The sequence below is a fragment of the Sapajus apella genome, unplaced genomic scaffold (assembly GCF_009761245.1).
Source record: "Sapajus apella isolate SASKATOON/1434 unplaced genomic scaffold, GSC_monkey_1.0 scaffold77, whole genome shotgun sequence".
NCBI lineage: Eukaryota > Metazoa > Chordata > Mammalia > Primates > Cebidae > Sapajus > Sapajus apella.
The window spans coordinates 6,867,951-6,887,592 of NW_022437017.1; the positions used below are offsets into that span (position 1 = coordinate 6,867,951).

Below are 19,642 nucleotides of genomic sequence, written 5' to 3' on the forward strand. Positions count from 1 at the left end.
AGCCTGGGTAACAAGAGTGAGACTCCGTCTCAAAAAAAAAAAAAGAAGAATGGGGTCTCGCTATATTGCCTAGGCAGGTCTCGAACTCCTGGGCTCAAGCTATCCTCCCACCTCTGCCTCCCTAAGAGCTGGGATTACGGGCATGAGCCACAGCGCCTGGCAATATTTTCATTTTTAGGAGAGACAGGGTCTCATTTTTTTCCTAGGCTGGCCTCCAATTCCTGGCCTCAAGCAATCCTCCTGCTTCACCTTCCCAAAGTGCTGGGACTACAGGCATGAGCCACTGTGCCCGGCCAATTTATTATTATTATTATTTTTTCTTTGAGACGGAGTTTTGCTGTTGTTGCTCAGGCTGGAGTGCAATGACACGACCTCAGCTCACTGCCACCTCCGCCTCCTGGGTTCAAGCAATACTCCTGCCTCAGTCTCCCAAATAGCTGGGATTACAGGCGTACACCACCACAGTCAGCTAATTTTGTATTTTTAGTAGAGACAGGGTTTCTCCGTGTTGGTCCAGCTGGTCTCAAACTCCTGACTTCAGGTGATCTGCCCACCTCAGCCTCCCAAAGTGCTGGGATTATAGGCGTGAGCCACTGCGCCCGGCCCTATTTTTGAGATAGAGTCTCACTCTGTCCCACAGGCTGGAGTGCAGTTGTGTGATCTTGGCTCACTGCAACCTCCACCACCCGGGTTCAAGCTATTCTTCTGTCTCAGACTCCCAAGTAGCTGGGTCTACAGGCGCACGCCACCACACCTGGCTAATTTTTGTATTTTTAGTAGACAGGGTTTCACCATATTTGCCAGGCTGGTTTCGAACTCCTGACCTTGTGATCTACCCGCCTTGGCCTCCTTAAGTGCTAGAATTACAGGCACGAGTCACTGTGCCCAGCCAATTTATTATTTCAAATAACTTGCTGAGAACTCAATACGCCAATGTCTCGTTTGCCCATCTTCCCCAGTGCAGTGCCTGCTCCCTTGGCATAGGGCTGTCCCTTCATCTGATTTGCACTCACACCAGTTCAGCCGACTAGTATACTAATCATCATCTGAGAAAAGGGGAACAGAAGTCAGGGACACAGGTAAGGTGGGGAAGGACTGGACTGAGGGTTTGCGTTTCCAGTTACATTTTTTTTTTTTTTTTTGAGACTGGTATTCCGTTACCCAGGCTGGAGCAGAGCAATGCAGTCATAGCTCACTGTAGCCTTGACCTTCTGGACTCAAGCAATCCTCACACCTTAGCCTCTGGAATAGCCGGGACCACAGGTGTGTGCCGCCATGCCCGGCTAATTTTTTTTTATTTTTAGTAGAGACAAGGGGTCTCACTATGTTGCCCTGGCTGGTCTCAACCTCCTGGGTTCAAGCTGACCCCCCGGCCTCAGGCCATCCTCCTGCCTCAGACTCCTGAAGTGCTGGGATTACAGGTGTGAGCCACCGCACCTGGCCCCAATGAGATTCCTGAGCTGTTGGCATTTGCTTTCACCAAAGGAGACCGAAAGACAGGACGTATGGAGGCCTGATTCCTACCACGAGCCTCCACATCAGTGCTCACTCTCTCTGTGCGTGAACAAAAACCCATCCCAGGAAGGAGAGCCACGCTTATTTCAGCAGGGAGGCGAGTCCTCTCAACTCCGGGAATTCTTCCTCTACATAAACCTCCATTCACCTAGAAAATCGACTGCACAGTAACACAATGGTCAGAGCACAGCGCCTGGCCACGCTGACTGGGTTCCAATTGTCCCCATGCATTCACACGTAGGGGGCTCCCCAGGCAGCATGGGCTGATCCTGTGAGGACACAGGAGGACTTTTTTTTAAAATATAAAAGAAACAGGGTCTTGCCCTGTCACCTAGGCTGGGGTGCAGTGGTGCGATCACAGATAACTGCAGCCTCCAACTCCTGGTCTCAAGTTATCCTCTGCCTCAGCCTTCCAAAGTGCTGGAATTACAGGCACGAGCCACCGAGCCCAGCCTAGGGCCATTTTCAACTACCTTTTTGAAAGAATAGTTAAGCAAAGAAGGGTCTGAGAGTCCCCTGTACACTCTGCTGAGGAGCGACACTGGGGGTGTTAAAAGGAACAAGCCAATTTCTTCAGAGCCATCTCAAGTCACTGGGACCTCTCTCCACACAGGAGATGCACTGACACACGAGGCTTTTTTTGGATCCACAATTTTTCAGCGCAATCACCACTCTCACCCTCTAGGCTCAAGACAGGCTTTAACACATGACACCAAGTCCCACTGTGCTGAGAGCTGCCAGCAGCTTGCTTCACAGGACAGCTGTCATCTCACGGGCAGCACTGCAAGTGCTAAACACAGACACGGAGGAGCTCGGACTACGGAAAATGGGAGTTGGGAAAACGTTTAGCAACTACATGGGATGAAGATGGTGTCACTAACATCTATTCCCCCCCTCCTTTTTTTTTTTTTTTTTGAGACGGAAACTCACTCTTTTGCCCAGGCTGGAGTGCAATGGCACGATCTCTGCTCACAGCAACCTCTACCTCCCGGGTTCAAGTGATTCTCCTGCCTCAGCCTCCCAAGTAGCTGGGATTAGAGGCGTGCACCACCAACGCTCAGCTAATTTTCGTATTTTTAGTAGAGATGGGGTTTCACCATGTGGGCCAGGCTGGTCTTGAACTCCTGGCCTCAAGCCTGCCTCATTCTCCCAAAATGCTGGGATTACAAGTGTGAGTGATGGCACCCAGCCATCTATGCTTCTTTAGTTTTATTCTGATCACATAATCTGTTCTGTTGGCAAGGGCAAACACACCCTTCCTTGTATTTAAAAAAATTTAAATAAAATCAAGCCCCCAAAAGTTGAGGTGTCCCAGGGCCTCATAGATAATGGCGCTTTACCCCACTAGGTCAGAATGCCTTATGAATATCTCCTTTAAGCTCTAAATGAAAAGATTACTCCCTGGCTCAGGTCTGTAATCCCGGTACTTTGGGAGCTCAAGGTAGGTGGATTGTTTAAGCCCGTGAATTCAAAGACCAGCCTGGGCAACAAAGCAGGACTCAATGTCTACAAAAAATAAAAAACCAAAAACGCTCCACACACGAGCATGGATGCAGCTGGAAACCATTATCCTTAGCAAACTAATGCAAGAACAGAAAAGTAAGAATCACATGTTCTCACTTAAAGAACACATGGACAAAGGGGAACAACAGACACCAGGGCCTCCTTGAGGGTGGAGGAAGAAGCTCAGAAAAAATATTATCATTAACTGGTAAATAATCTATATACCGACCCCTGTAACATAAGTTTGCCAACCTGCACATGTACCCCTGAACCCAAAATAATAAAAACTAAAAACTCAGAATGGGGCTGGGTGTCAGAAATCTGTAATCTCAGAGTTTCAGGAGGCTCAGGCAGGAGGATGGCCTGAGGCCAGGAGGTTGAGACTGCAGTGAGCTATGAATGCACCACGGCACTCCTGCCTGGGCAACAGGGCAAGACTCTGTTTCTAATTTAAAAACATAACAAGCAGTGGGCATGGTGGCTCATGCCTGTAATCCCAGCACTTTGGGAGGCCGAGGTGGGCGAATCATGAGGTCAAGAGTTCGAGACCAGCCTGACCAACATGATGAAATGCATCTCTACTAAAAATTCAAAAATTAGCCAGGTGTGGTGGTAGGCGCCTGTAATCCCAGCTACTCAGGAGACTGAGGCAGGAGAATTGCTTGAACCTGGGAGACGGAGGTTGCAATGAGAAGAGATCATGCCACTGTACTCCAGCCTCGGCGACAGAGTAAGACTCAAGTCTCAATAAAAAGATGAAAACTCTCAAATTGGGAAAAAAGTGTAACCCAATAAAAAACATGGATGTACACCATTTGCAGACGAATAGCCACCCCTCCCCATGAGTGCAGCAGTATCCGTCAGAAGCTTGATTAAATGCCAGTAGGCTGGACAGAAGATCACTTGAGCCCAGGAGGTGGGAGACCAGCCTGGGTAACAAACTGTCTCTACAAAATATTTAAAGATTAGCTGGGTATGGTGGCACGTACCTATATTCCCAGCTCCTAAAGAAGCAGAGGTGGGAGCATCACTTGAGCCCAGGAGTGGAGGCTGCAGTGAGCTGTGACTGAACCACTGAACTCCAGCCTGGGTAACAGTGAGACTCTGTCTCAAAATAACCAGACAATGCCAGGGGACATGTCCCATCTGGGCTCTTGTGCTTCCTGGGCCCCTCCCCACGCAGGCTCTGAACAGTGCCAGGCCCTGCTCCCTAGGGAAGTTTATGTCCCAAACTGCAGGAGGTTCAGGGATGTGAGCGAAGCACCAAGCTGGGCCTGGGTCTCTATTCCTTCAGGTGTGGCCTTTGTGTGTCCACTGCACTGCTAAGCCCCAGGAGGCCCTCACCTGTGCCACGCACGGCAACAGAGGCCACCAATTGCGCATGTGGCCACCACTGCCATGCATTTGCAGGTGAGATGTTGCATTTTGCTGACTCCAAGACCCACCCAGCCTCTCTGACCCACTCTAGCTAAACTGGGTGCACCCCTCTTTCCTGGTAGTTAGAGACGATGGCCAGGTACCTGCCACCCCCGAAGCACAGAAACTCACACCTGATGCTGGACACCTGGGGCTCAGGGTGCCATGTTCCCAGTGAGGAAACACGGGTTCCACATGTTGACAGGGAGCAAGAGCAGTAATTGGGAGGACCCAGGACAGGGCACTGCATCCCAGCTGGGAGAGTGAAGCTGCCACATCAAACCAGCAGAGGAGGGTGGGGGAGGGAGCTGGTCCAAGCCCCGGGCTGCTGCGTGGAGGATGAGACCCAAAAGGAATGTCTGAGGGACATGGGTTCCCGGGGAGGGCTGATCAGCGAAAGCACTGGAACACTGCTTGCATGGTATCACAGGCAGAGGGACCTTCCCGCCCTGATCATTTTCAGACTGAGGAGCTCCAGTTCCCTCTAAGGCTGTGCAGGTCACAAGGGAAAGGCGCTGCTCACACACGGCTTCAACAAGGAATGCAGCCAGTGAAGCTTCATGTGGGGCTGCCTGGGGCCCAGCTCCCAGGCACTGGGCTCCCCACGATGCCATGCCGCCTTCACAGAGCCAGGAAAGCTGTGTACACAACACGCTGTGCAGGGACAAAGGCTCTAGGGAGTGCCAGCAACAGTTCCAGTGACAGCCCCAGACCCTCTGGGATGCTCTGAAGGCCTCTCCTGCTATGACAGTTAAGGGAGATTCACAGCATGTCAAGGTCCACGGCTGTGTGCTGCCATCAGGGAGATGACTGGACATCACCTCAGGAGCCATTTCTCTTACCTCCCTCCCTGCCACTATGGTAATGACCACTTTAAAAGAAAAAAAAAAAAAAAAAATGGAATCTCGTGCTGTTGCCCAGGCCAGAGTGCAATGGCATGGTCTCGGCTCCCTGCAACCTCCGCCTCCTGGGTTCAAGCGATTCTCCTGCATCAGCCTCCCAAGTAGCTGAGATTACAGGCACTCACCATCATGCCCGGCTAATTTCTGTATTTTTAGTAGAGATGGGGTTTCACCATGTTGGCCAGGCTGGTCGTGAATGCCTGACCTCAGGTAATCCACCCTCCTCAGCCTCCCAAAGTGCTGGGATTACAGGCGTGAGCCACCATGACCGGCCATCAACCACTTTTAACATCAGAGTAGAGGATGCAAGTTGGAGCTGGGGGTTGACCACTGTCTTGCTCCTTGTCCCAAGTCTCTGAAAACCTGTAACTCCATCAGATCATGGCCTGGAAGGCCCAAGGTTCACAAGGACAAACAGGTTTGCACTAAGAGTAGATATTAGAAATGAAGCTCAGGGGGCCAAGCACAGGGCCTCACACCTATAATCCCAGTGCTTTGGGAGCCAAGGCAGGGGGACTGCTTAAGGCCAGGAATGCTTAAGGCCATTGAGTGGAGGTACAGATGGTTCCCATACACTTTCTTTGCCAAAGCAAAGCCAAGCCACCCCATTACCAACATCACCTTCCAGAGCAGTGCATTGGTTACAATCAGTGCACCTTAGGCTGGGCACTATGGCTCATGCCTGTAGTCCCAGCACTTTTGGAAGCCCAGGTGGGAAGATCACTTGAGCCCAGGAGTTGGATACTAGCCTGGGCAACGTGGCAAAACCCCACCTCCACGAAAAATAAAAATTTATTTTTATTTTTATTTTTTGTAGAGACCAGCATGGGCAATATGGTGAAACTCTGCCTCTACAAAATATTAGCTGGGCACAGAGGCATGTGTCTATAGTCTCTCTCAGCTACTCAGGGGGCTGAGGTGGGAGGACTGCCTGGGCCTGGGGAGGTCAAGGCTGCAGTGAGTGGTGACCATGCCACTGCACTATAGCCTGGGCAACATAGTAAGACCGGAGACTCAAAAAAAAAAAAAAAAACTCAGTTATGTACACTGTGTGGTAAGGACAGAAAGTCTGCATGAATGCTAATAAGGCTGATCCATGGCTGGGGTCTGGGGTGGGTGCCAGGGGCCACTGGCTCTCTGAGCACCACAGTTTCTTCCTAAGACCAGGCAGTGCCCGTCACACACCCCACAGCTCCGTGCGCTTGTACCTCTGAGGCACCCATGAGGCTGTAATCACAGAGCACTCATTCTCCTTACAGGCTCTTGCCTGTGCCTCACATCGGGTGGTGTTTTGCATGTCCCGGTGTCTGTGCAACTGATCAGAGTGCCTGGTGCACATTAAGTCCTTAATAACTGTCATTGAATGCAAAATTAAAGAACCCATGAACGAAAATAAAAATGCCACCACTTGGGATATTATGCAGTGTGGAAAAAAAAAAAAAAGCTATCAAGCCACAAACAGACATGGAGGAAACATCGATATTGCCAAGTGAAAAGAGCCACACAAGGTGGCATTCCAGCTACGGGGCAATCTGAAAAGGCCGAATCAAAGATACAGAGAGGTCGGTGATTTCCAGAAGACTGGATGGGCTGAGCACAGGGGCCTTTCAGGGCAGAGAGGCCGCTCTGTTCAGAATAATACAAGCGGATGCACAGCATCCAACATTTGTTCAAATCACAGAACCCTCAACACCAGGAACAAACCCTAATGGAGACTACAAACTCTGAGTGGTTGTGAAAAGTCAAAGAAGGTGCATTTTGTCTATTTATTTTTAGAGATAGGGTCTTGCTCTCTCGCCCAGGCTGCAGTCCAGTGGTATGATCGTAGCTTACTGCAGCCTCAATCTCCGAGGCTCCAGCAATCCTCCCGCCTCAGCTTCCCAAGCAGCTGAGCCTACAGTTGCACGCCACCACTTGGATAATTTTAAATTTTTATTTTTTGTAGAGGTGGGGTTTTGCCACGTTGCCCAGGCTAGTATCCAACGCCTGGGCTCAAGTGATCTTCCCACCTGGGTTTCTAAAAGTGCTGGGACTACAGGCATGAGCCATGGTGCCCAGCCTAAGGTGCACTGATTGTAACCAGTGCACTGCTCTGGAAGGTGATGTTGGTAATGGGGTGGCTTGGCTTTGCTTTGGCAAAGAAAGTGTATGGGAACCATCTGTACCTTCCACTAGATTTTCCTGTGACCCTAAAACTACTCTAAGAGTAAAGTTATTTAAAAAACACAAAAGCAACAAGCGTGGTGGCTCATGCCTGTAATCCCAGCACTTTGAGAGGTTGAGGTGGGAACATCACGAGGTCAAGAGATTGAGACCCTCCTGGCCAACATGGTGAAACCCCGTCTCTCCTAAAAATACAAAAATAAGCTGGGCGTGGTGGCGCATGTCTGTAGTTCCAGCTACTCGAGAGGCTGAGGCAGGAGAATCACTTGAACCTGAGAGGTAGAGTATGCAGTGAGCCGAGATGGCACCACTGTACTCCAGCCTAGCGACAGTGCGAGACTCTGTCTCCAAAACCACCAACCAACCAACCAACACCAGGCGCAGTGGCTCACACCTATAATCCAAGCATTTTGGGAGGCCCAGGCGGGTGGATCTCAAGGTCAGGAGTACAAAACCAGCCTGACTAACGTGGTAAAACACCATCTATACGAAAAATACAAAATTTCGCCGGGTGTGGTGGCCCATGCCTGCAGTCCCAGCTACGCAGGAGGCTGAGGCAAGAAAATCACTTGAACTTGGGAGGCAGAGGTTGCAGTGAGCCGAGATCATGCCACTGCACTCTAGCCTAAGCGACAGAGCAAGACTCCATCTCAAAATAAAAAAAAAAAAAACAATCAACCACCAAACACAAAAGCCCAGTGGGGCTGCCGACATGCCTGCCCCGCCCCACCTCACCTGGCCGTCGTGCCTGCGCTTCTTCATGAACTGGGTGATGCACATACTGCCCGCTGACTTCCTCTTCAGTGAGACAGGAGTACCCTGGCCGGGCCCCATGGAGGGGATGCCACCATTGTCCTCTCTGGGGGCTGAGGGCACCGTGGTCACGTAGCTCCACTGGCACGGCACAGGCAGGTGCTCCTGTTCGAAGCTCCGTAGCACCTGCGGGTGCACGTACCAACACATCCTGAAGTCAGGCCGCTTCTCGTACACTGAGTTCTCGGAAATGAGCCGCTTGAGCCGGGACTTGGAGGGGACAGTGGCATCCTCGCCAGGGGCCGGGGTGTGCAGGCAGGTGGCAGAGGGGCTCAAGGGGCTGCCGTTGTGCTTGCTGAGCAGTCCGCGGCGGCAGTGCTCCTGGAACTCCCGGATGATGACCTTGCTCCCGTTCACGTTGCCATGCAGCAGCGGCAGCAGCTGGGCCAGGACTGGCGAGAGGGAACATGGGTGGGCATGAGGCTTGGGGAGACACGCACCACCACAGGCCAAGGTGGGGGAACCACACACAGCTCCTCATTGCCATTGAGGCTTGGGGCACAGCCAGCTTCGGGGACAGGAGGCTTCATAAGGGCAATCTTAAGAAAGGGCAGCACCCACACACCTGCCCAGAAGTGAGCCTCAGCCAGGCACGTGCATTGCCCTGGCTGACTTTGAATGCCTGCTGTTCCTACCCCAATGGTTGCCCTGCTCTCCTTGTATGCCATGGTCCCTCCCTAGTTTTTTGAATTTTTTTTTTTTTGAGACGGAGTTTCACTCATGTTACCCAGGCTGGAGTGCAATGGCGCGATCTCGGCTCACCGCAACCTCCGCCTCCTGGGTTCAGGCAATTCTCCTGCCTCAGCCTCCTGAGTAGCTGGGATTACAGGCACGCACCACCATGCCCAGCTAAGTTTTTTTTTTTTGTATTTTTAGTAGAGACGGGGTTTCACCATGTTGACCAGGATGGTCTCGATCTCTTGACCTCGTGATCCACCCGCCTCGGCCTCCCAAAGTGCTGGGATTACACGCTTGAGCCACCGCGCCCGGCCTAGTTTTTGAATTTTTTTTTAAGGCAGGGGCTCACTCTGTCGCTCAGGCTGGAGAGCAGTGGCAGGATCATGGCTCACTGTAGCCTTCTAGGCTCAAGCAGTCCTCCCACCTCAGCCTCCTGAGTAGCTAGGAACACAGGTGTGAGATACCATGCCCAGGTCATTTTACATTTTCTGCAGAGATGGGGTTTTGCCATGTTGCCCAGGCTGGTGTCGAAGCACAGGGCTCAACCAATCCTCCCACCTTGGCTTCCCAAAGTGCTAGAATCACAGGCGTGAGCCCACTGTGCCTGGCCCCTCCTTGGCTTTTGAGAAAGCATAACCCCCACTCTAGCACTGTGGGTGCCCATGTCCTGGTTGATAAAACAAGCCAATTAAGGGACCTGCCTTGTCCTGCCACTGGGGACATCATCAAATGTACGAACGTGTATGAGAAGAGGGCTGGCCGCTGTTATTTGTGGGAAGAATGTTTGCATCACGGACCCACTAGCCTGTAAGACTCTTGCCCTCAGCCCTGGAATTGGCTGGGCCTGACCACGTCCCTGAGGAGGGGAGGTCTCGCCCACACTCACTTTGCTGGTCCCTCTTCTCCCGCTTGGAGGCCTTGGGTGTCTGTTCCTCCTGGGTGGGCGCGGTCTCCAGGAAGCAGGCTGCAAACTGCTGCAGCACCTTCAGGTCCTCCTCCTCACAGTCCCCATCAGCCACCCACACGCAGCCGATTTTCACAGGTTGCAGGACGCGGAACCGCTTCCCCTTGGCCAGAAACTCGTCCCACTCCTTAGCCTTCAGTTTCTGGCGGACCTTGTGGTTCTCAGGGTCAGCGCACTCCTAGTGGGTTAGAAAGCAGAAATTTATTTGGAGTTCTCGCTCCACTATTCCCAGGCACTCTTTTGAGATTCCAGTCCCCAGACAGGGAGCAAGAGAAAAGGATGTGTAAAGCTGCTGACAGTGTCAGGGCCAGAGCAGAGCATACCATGTGCTGGCCATCCCTCTTCCAGATAGAATTATTCTACATGGAATAATTGACACCTGGTCTTTTCTGGGAGAGTCACAGACATTTCTGAGCTCACCCATCAGGCCTCTTTTAACACCACTCTCAATTTTCTGGTGAATGTGTGATTGTGGAGCCGTTTAACAGGGTTGAGTGCCTGTCTGCACGGCCCAGTCATCGGGCAGACACAAGCAGGGCCTGAGACCACTCTCTGACAGACATTTCAGGACTCGGTGGTCAGATATGCACAAGGAATGGAGACCCTCAAGTCCGACCCTGAGACAGTCACACCAAATCCCTGCTTCCCAAACGACAGGCCTTCAGAGCCCCAAAAACAACTTGCTTGAAAGTTCTACAACCTTACAGAATCTGGAAAGGGGTGGCAGGCAGGTTCGCCTGCAGAGACGTGGGACCTTCTGGAGAGATGGGGAAGTTCTACGCTTTATTTTGGGCTGTGGTTACACATATCCACTCGGCTGTTGTAAGTCATCAAACTCAACACTTAGGATGCACACGTCTTGGTACATGCTGACTGTACGTCTGATAGAGTGGTTTCCAGCCCTCTAACCCACAGGCCACGGCCATGCTCCCTCACCAGAGTGTCTGCTCACTTGCAATTTCGTCTTATGTCTGCCACCCTCCCAGGTGATGCTAAGTTCAGGCCCAGCCATTCCGACAAGTGAGCTTGCATGCTGGGAACACAGTTCAAATCGCCTATGGCTGGGTGGGGACTCCCGTCACCCTCCCAGGTCAGGCCACCAACCACCAGTCTGTGAATGAGTTTTTTCTGAGCCAGCGACCTCCCTTTCACTCCCTCACCTCTGTCACACCTTCGTCCTCAGACAGGTACCCATGGGGCACAAAGAAACCATCGTCCTCATCTTCATCCTCTCCCACGTCGTCATCATCATCCTCAAAAGGAGAACAAAAGAGTTCATCAGATAGAAAAGTAGAGCATGTGTCTTATTAAAAACAATAAATTGGCCAGGCACGGTGGCTCACGCATCTAATCTCAGTACTTCGGGAAGCCAAGGTAGGTGGATCACTTGAGCTCAGGAGTTCAACACCAGCCTGGCTAACATGGTGAAACTCCATCTCTACTAAAAATACAAATTTTAGTTGGGCACCTGTAATCCCAGCTCCTAGAGAGGCTGGGGCAGGAGAACCACCTGAACCCGGAAGGCGGAGGTTGCAGTGAACTAAGATCGTGCCACTGCACTCCAGCCTGGGTGATATAGCAAGACTGTCTTAAACCAAAAAAATGTAACGCTGTGAACATCTGTTTGGCATGGCCTTCTGACGGACACTGAGCAATTAGCAGAAAGCCACCAAGTCACAGCGGCTGTGCTGTCAGGTAGAAATGGTGAGTAACAGACTGGCAGGAGGTGAGATGGAGCTGCAGGGCCACAGTGCAGATGCAAACGGGATTCTACCCCGGGCAGCCATGCAGGCGAGTGTCGCCAGGTGAGATCTTTCGAGCAAAGCTCAAAGTGTGGATGTTAAGGGAGATTTGGGTTTCAGACCACACAGCAGGCCAAACAAAAGCTGTCCAAGAGTGAACACAGCTGGGTGTGTCCTTACCCCTTCACTGTGAGACAGGGACTCCCCGGGTTCCTCTTCTTCCCACTCCTCATCGCTGTCCACTTCATAGTCGAGGAGCTTCTGAGAAAAGAAATACACGGGACTCACGACTGCCTTCAGGGCTGGAGGGAAGGGGCACAGCGAGGTGGTACAGGGACGGAGGCCTGCTCGGGTCCGCTCACCGTGTCCTGGGCCCAGGGGTCTCGGGCACGGATGAGCGTCGTCTTCTTGTTCCAGGTACCCCAGTAGGCTGGCCGGTGGTTCTCACAGAACTGCAGGAGCTTCATCCTGCCGAACTTCCTCCTCTCGGGAACACTGTCGCCCTTCCCAGGCTCCACAATCACAACATCACTAAGAAGGAAAACTCTGGGCTCAGGATCGTGCTGCCCTAGACTCGCTCACACACCACCCAGGGACCTCCCAGTGAAGCTGGCCTGACAATTCCAGAAAGTTGGGAGATCGTAAAAACCAGCACTACCTGTCCCCAGAGAAAGGCCAGGAACGTGGACTCGAGGGACAGAGAGAGGAGGGTGCAGCCTGCAGGAGGAGAGGGAGGAAGGCTGCCCAGGTTCAGCCCCAGAGCATTTTTAGCAAGTGGAGTTGAATGGAGCCAGGAAATCTGCAAGAGCAGGGGGTGTCCTTCACTGGAGCCAGGAGGGGCTGGGAAGACAGGAAGAAGAAAACTTCAGGGGCTCATAGGAAGGCCAGGTGGAGAGATGCCTGAGCCAGCAGAAGACGAGCAGCAGAAGGCCCCCGAGCTCCTGCCTCGGGGACCGCAAGATTTGGGCAGCTGCCCTCCAGCGTCACTAGTGGGCAAAGGCCAACCTGCTTGGGCTCTGACCTGTTGAAAATGTCTGCGTTCTGGGTGGAAACCTGGGTGGGTCCGGACCTCAGAGGCTGCCGGCCTTTGAGGTCTTTCAAGAAGGATAATTCGCCATTCTGCTGCTGAAGGAGCTGGTCTAGCTGACTGCAGAGGTCTGGGTCGAAAACAGTCCGATACTGAGGGGCCAGGACCATGTGCTCTTTAATTTCAAAGGGGGCAAACTTTCCACAGGAGCCAGCAAGGGTCTGAAATAAAGAAGAGACCCAGTGGGGTCTTCAAGCAATGGGAGAAAGGAGGCACCATGGACACACAGCGGGGTGCTGGTGGGATTCACCCAGGCTAAGGGCAAGGCGCAGACTCAAAAACCCAGGCACTATGTAGATCCACAGAGCCGAGTTTCCAGAGCTACAGGAAGGAGGTCAGATCAGGAGTCTTAAGGGACAGGATGTGGGGACAGACTAAAAGGGTGATGGAAATAGTGTGTATCTTCATTATGGTTAGCAGGCCCTGTAATTTGTCAATATGAAATTCCTGAAAAGGATGTGTTTTATTGCATGTAAATTATATCTCAACAAACATTGCTTAAAAAAAAAAAAAAAAAAAAAAACCAGGGCAGCACAGTAGTTCAGGCCTGGAATCCCAGCACTCTGGGAGGCCGAAGACAGTGGATCACCTAAGGTCAGGAGTTTAAGACCAGCCTGGTGGCCGGGCGCGGTGGCTCAAGCCTGTAATCCCAGCACTTTGGGAGGCCGAGGCGGGTGGATCACAAGGTCAAGAGATCAAGACCATCCTGGTTAACATGGTGAAACCCCGTCTCTACTAAAAATACAAAACATTAGCTGGGCATGGTGGCGCGTGCCTGTAATCCCAGCTACTTAGGAGGCTGAGGCAGAAGAATTGCCTGAACCCAGGAGGCGGAGGTTGCGGTGAGCCGAGATCGTGCCATTGCACTCCAGCCTGGGTAGCATGAGTGAAACTCCGTCTCAAAAAAAAAAAAAAAAAAAAAAAGACCAGCCTGGACAACATGGTGAAACCCTGTCTCTACAAAAAAATAAAAAAATTAGCCAGGGGTGATGGCGGGCACCTGTAGTCCCACTACTAGGGAGGCTGAGGCAGAAGAATCACTTGAACCCAGGAGGTGGAGGGTGCACTGAGCCGACATTCTGCCACTGCACCCCAGCCTGGGCGACAGAGTAAGACTCTGTCTCAAAAAAAAATAATAATAATTTAGAGACAGGGTCTTACAGTGTCGCCCAGGCTGGTCTCCAACTGCTCTGTTTTTCTGAGATAGAATCTTGCTTTATCACGTAGCCTGGAGTGCACTGGCACGATCTTGGCTCACTGCAACCCGCTCCTCCTGGATTCAAGGGATTCTCCTGCCTCAGTCTCATGAGTAACTGGGATTATAGGTGCCCAGCACCATGCTCAGCTAATTTCTGTATTTTTACTAGAGACAAGATTTCACCATGTTGGCCAGGCTGGTCTTGAACTCCTGACTTCAGGTGATCCACTTGCCTTGGCCTCCCCAAGTGCTGGGATTGCAGTCGTGAGCCACTGCACAAGGCCAAAAGTAGAAATTTCTGTATAACAAAAGACTCTGTAAACAAAAGACTCTGTAAACAAAAGTAGACTGAGATGAAATATCTGAGGATTAAATACCAGACTGTAAAAAAACTCTTATTACAGAACAAGCCAAAAAAAAGAAGAAATTTTTTTAAAAAAAAAAAAAAAAAAAAAAAAAAGGGGTAAAAAATAGGAATTGGCAAGTCACAGAAGAACTAAAATGGGAAACCAACATAAAAAAATGCTCAACTGCACCAAGAATCAAGTAAAAATGGAAAGTAAAACAAGAATATCAATTTTTTAAAAATGCATCAGGCTGGCAAAGTTAAAATTCATTCCATCCACTAATATCACAGAATCAGGAAGAGACATTTTCAGGCATTGCCAGGAATGTGCATCTGAGTTTTTCCCGTCTGGCGGGCACTCTGGTCAGGGCTAATGACGTTTCAGCAATGTGCTGTTTTGTTCTAGAGGCGAATCATGCTTAGTTTGCTGTCCCAAAGGAGGCATGTGTGCAGAGAAGCATACGCAGGAACCCCTACTGTGCCACTGAGGGCAGAGAAGCTGAGATAGCAGCAGGCTCTGTTGCTGAGAGAACTGCTGAGGCCAGGAGGTCGAGACCAGCCCTGGCAACACAGACCCCATCTCTGCTACGAATAAAATTAGGGAGGCTGAGGTGAGCACATCATCTCACGTCAGGAGTTCAAGATCAGCCAGGCCAATACGGTGAAACCCTGTGTCTACTAAAAATATAAAAAATTAGTGAGACATGGTGGCGGGTGCCTGTAATCCCAGCTACTCAGAAGGCCAAGGCAGGAGAATTGCTTAAACCCAGGAGGTGGAGATTGCAGTGAGCTAAGATCGAGCCACAGCATTCCAACCTGGGTGACAGAGCAAGACCCCATCTTAAAAAACTAAACAAATGAATAAATAAAATTTAAAAAAAAAGAGAGAGAAACTATGATATCATTGCATTATTAAGTATTATGCAACAGTGAAAATAAATGACACGGCCGGGCGCGGTGGCTCACGCCTGTAATCGCAACACTTTGAGAGGTCGAGGCAGGCAAATCATCTGCAGTTGGGAGTTCGAGACCAGCCTCATCAACATTGAGAAACCCTGTCTCAACTAAAAATACAAAATTAGCCGGGTGTGGAGGCACATGCCTGTAATCCCAGCTATTCGGGAGGCTGAGGCAAGAGAACCACTTGAAACTGGGAGGTGGAGGTTGTGGTGAGCTGAGATCACGCTACTGCACTTCAGCCTGGGCAACAAGAGCAAAACTCCGTCTCAAAAAAAAACAAACAAAAAAACAGTACTCGCTTCAGCAGCACATATAACAAAATTGGAACAATACAGAGAAGATTAGCATGGCCCCTGCACAAGGATGACACAAAAATTCGTGAAGCGGTCCATGTTTTTTTTTTTTTTTTTAAATAAAAGGAGAAAGAAATGACATGGGCCTGTGTCACTACGGAATGTGTAGATACAACAATGTCATGTTGTGTACCTTCAAGATATGCAATTGTTGTGAAATATTTTGAGATACAAATAAAAGGATAGGCCAGGAGCAGGGGCTCATGCCTGTAATCCAAGCACTTAGAGGCCAAGGCTAGGAGAAGATTTCGAGGCCAGAAGGTCAGGACCAGCTGGGCAACATAGGAAAATCCCGTCTGTACAAAAAAATTTAAAAATTAGGCCGGGCGCAGTGGCTCATGCCCATAATCCCAGCACTTTGGGAGGCTGAGGTGGGCTGATCACTTAAGGTCAGGGGTTCGAGATCAGACTGGCCAGCACAGTAAAACCCTGTCTCTTCTAAAAATACAAAAATTAGCTGTGTGTGGTGGTGTGCACCTGTAATTCCAGCGACTCAGGAGGCTGAGGCAGGAGATTCACCTGACCTCAGGAGACAGAGGTAGCAGAGAGCCGAGACTGCGCCACTGCACTCCAGCCTGGGCGACAGAGTGAGACTCTGTCTCAAAAAAAAACGCTGGCCAGTCTGATCTCGAACCCCTAAAATTAGCCAGGTGTGGTGGCATATGCCTGTAGTCCCAGCTACTCGGAAGGCTGAGGTGGGAGGATCACCTGACCCTGAGAGGTCAAGACTGTAGTGAGCTGTGACTGTGACACTGCACTCCAGCCTAAGTGACAGTGTGTGACCCAGTCTCAAAAATAAATAAATAAAACGGCAGATAGATACATTAAAAAGAATGAAATACATCTAAATATGGCAACATGACACATACCCAAGACGGCTAAGTACACATGTGTATGAACAGACAGTGAGTGGAGCAGGGAAAGGCATTGAAGGCCCGCTAACATTGGAGATGGGCTCCCTCTGGGTAAAAGGGAAGGAGGGCTGTGGTTTCCATGCACAGATGGTGGCTCAGAAGGTCTGAGCTGTCAAGTGACCAATGCCAGGCGGGGAAAGTAAATCTTTGTGAATTCTACTGTTGTTTTGAGGCTAAGCTTCCCCTCAAGCGTAAGTTTCCCAAGGGTAAAAACATGGTTAACTTCTCTTAACGCCTAACACAAAATTACTCATGAAGCAGCCTCTGAAAACAGCACTTTTTAATCAGACGCCACTTTTTACCTTTTTGGGTCAAAGTGAAGACAAAATATTGAGCCTCAAGAGTTTTTACCAGAAACGGAACTTCCCTGGCTCACCGGAGGCTCCGTGCCTCATAATCAGAGAAGCTGGCTGGTGACAGATCCTTTCACTTTCAGAGAGGAAAAGAGCTGAAACTCGAAAGCAAAGGCAGCTGGCTGCTCACCTTGGGGGCCTGTGGAGTCTTTGGTTTCTGGAAGAACCTGGTGATTTCGGCCTTCTCTGCTTTAATACGCTGTGATGTAAGAGAAGGTTATGAGAAAGAAGAGAGGAAGAGACACAGTGCGCGCTTCAAAGCATGCAAATGTCCCCCCAGCACCAAAACTCAAGCATGTTAACTCGAAGGCTCTACTGTGATTTTTTAAGCTCTCAAAACCCACGGACCCGCAACCATGCCAGCCAATCTCAAAATGCCTGAGTTGCCCTTGCAGGTGGAAGTGCCAGGGTATGGGGCCAGTAGGCATGTGACAGGCCAGAACCGGAAAGAAGCAAAAGGATGCATCTAGACAGATTCGTCCCTCCCGTGGGCGCCATTTGGTTTCCTCAAACCAAGAGAACATTAGGCGACCACCCTGTGCATCTGCTTCTTCAACGGGCTGGGATGGGGAAGTACTGAAGGAAACACGCTACCTTCTCCTCTTCTCTTAACCGTTTCTCTTCTTCCTTTTTCCTTTTCTCCTCAAGTTTAGCCCTATGAGACAGCAAATGACATTTCAGCCGACTCTTTGCTATGGTTCTGGAAGGGACCACGGCATGCAACTGTTAGTATGTGGCAAGTATTTAATTTTACAGTAACGAATATGTTACTTTCACGTTACTATAAAGCTATAACATAGGCCTTCACAATAAAAATGGAAAATAGACAACAAAATTTTTTCTATGACTAGAATATATATATATATATATATATATATATATAAAAGACTTCAGCCAGCCGATGCATAATTACCACAAACAAAACCCATATTCCTGTGATGCAAATGCCTCAGTTGGTTGGGAACTGGAACGACAGTCACAGGCAGAGACAAGGGGCCCAGGGCGAGTGGACTTGGGGGAGCACAAAAGAGCAGGGAGCTGCTTTCCACCACTCCCACGTCAGGGCCGCACGTGCAGCTCACACAGGAGAAACAGAAAGGAACTGATGGGAGCCCCAATCTGCCTGCGAAACGCCAAAGGCCCATCACAGTGGCCAGAAGTGGAATCCAGCAGCGGGGAGGTAGGCCCAGCATGGCTGAGGGCACTCACTCCAGGGCTTCCTGCCTTTCCTTGCGCCGCTCCTCCTTGAGCCGCTGCTTCTCCGCCTTCTCCTTCTCATCCTTCTCCCGTTTCTCCCGCCTCTCCTTTTCCTTCAGCTCCTTCTCTTCCTCCCTCTTCTTCTTGGCCTCTTCCTTGGCCCGCTTGGCCTCCTCTTTCAGCTTCTCCTTTTCTTCTCTTTCTGCACGTAACTTGAGCTGTTTGCCCAGGCGCTCCTGATCCTACAAGACAGTGTGGCAGGTGACAGGTGGCCTTCTTGCCAGCCACCAGGAGGGAGCTCAAGACAGTGTCAAGTGGCCCTCTCTCTAGCTCCCAGGAGGAAGCTCTGATCAGAGCATGCGGGACGGCTGGACCTAGATGACAGGGACAGAATTTGGGGACCAAGGCCAGGTGCAGTGGCACGTGCCTGTAATTCCAGCACTTTGGGAGGCCAAGGTGGGTACATCACCTGAGGTCAGGAGTTCAAGACCAGCCTGGTCAACATGGTAACACCCCGTCTCTACTAAAAATACAAAAATTAGCCAGGCGTGGTAGAGGGTGCCTGTACTCCCAGCTACTCAGGAGGTTGAGGCAGGAGAATCACTTGAACTCAGGAGACCTAGGGTGCAGTGAGCTGAGATCACACCATTGCACTCCAGCCTGGGCAACTAAGTGAGACTCAGTTAAAAAAAAAAAAAAAAAAAAAATGAATTCAGAGACCAGCTCCAGGAAGCGCCTCCAATCAACAACCTTACACAGAAGTAATTTTATTTTTTTTGAGATGAAGCCCACTCTGTTGCCCAGGCTGGAGTACAGTGGTGCAGTCACAGCTCGCTGCAGCCTCGACCTCCCAGGCTCAAGCAATCCTCCTGCCTCAGCCTCCTGAGTAGCAGGGAATACATGCATATGCCACTATCCCCAGGCATTTTTATATTTTTCCTAGAGATGGAATTTTGCTGTGTTGCTTAGACTGGTCTTGAACACCTGGGCTCAAACAATCCCTCTGCCTCAGCCTCCCAAAGTGTTGGGATTATAGGCATGAGCCATAGCACCCAGCCACAGAAGTGATTTTCATCATCCATTATGCTTCCCTCCGTCATAAGAAAAATGTTAATAATTAGCCCTGTGTCCCGGTACTTGTGGGCAAGTCAATATAAGATTCATTTAAAACACAATCTGGCTGGTGCAGTGGAGCTCACTCCTATAATCCCAGCACTTTGGGGGGCTGAAGCAGACAGATTGCTTGAGGCCAGGAGTTCGAGAACAGCCTGGCCAACAAGGTAAAACCCCATCTCTACTAAAAATACAAAAAATTTAGCCAGATGTGGCAACGCACACCTACAGTTCCAGCTACTCAGGAGGCTGAGGCACAAGAATCACTGGAACGCGGAAGGCAGTTCAAGATCACGCCATGGCATTGCAGCCTGGGCAACAGAGCGAGACTCTGCCTAAAAACAAAAATCCCCAAAAACATTTACTAATTTGGAGATGGGGTCTCGTTCTAGTGCCCAGGCTGGAGTTCAGCAGCACTATCTTGG

General features: G+C 50.6%; 1 protein-coding gene and 1 non-coding gene across 5 annotated transcripts in view; one reads left to right on the forward strand and one right to left on the reverse strand.

Moving 5' to 3' along the window:
• The window catches only part of CHAF1A (chromatin assembly factor 1 subunit A), a 40,149-nt gene that overhangs the window by 2,750 nt on the left and 17,757 nt on the right, over positions 1 to 19,642 (reverse strand). For all 4 annotated transcript variants that reach the window (XM_032252207.1, XM_032252208.1, XM_032252205.1 and 1 more), the window contains 9 exons: positions 18,117 to 18,346; positions 17,502 to 17,562; positions 17,038 to 17,106; positions 12,718 to 12,944; positions 12,059 to 12,227; positions 11,877 to 11,957; positions 11,115 to 11,207; positions 9,877 to 10,132; positions 8,235 to 8,704 (listed from right to left, as the gene is read on the reverse strand). In XM_032252207.1, the coding sequence (XP_032108098.1) occupies positions 8,235 to 8,704; positions 9,877 to 10,132; positions 11,115 to 11,207; positions 11,877 to 11,957; positions 12,059 to 12,227; positions 12,718 to 12,944; positions 17,038 to 17,106; positions 17,502 to 17,562; positions 18,117 to 18,346 (1,656 nt within the window). The remainder of the gene's footprint in view (positions 1 to 8,234; positions 8,705 to 9,876; positions 10,133 to 11,114; positions 11,208 to 11,876; positions 11,958 to 12,058; positions 12,228 to 12,717; positions 12,945 to 17,037; positions 17,107 to 17,501; positions 17,563 to 18,116; positions 18,347 to 19,642) is intronic.
• On the forward strand, positions 15,579 to 15,685 carry LOC116532928. Its single transcript, XR_004260996.1, has one exon. It is a non-coding gene; the product is annotated as a U6 spliceosomal RNA (small nuclear RNA).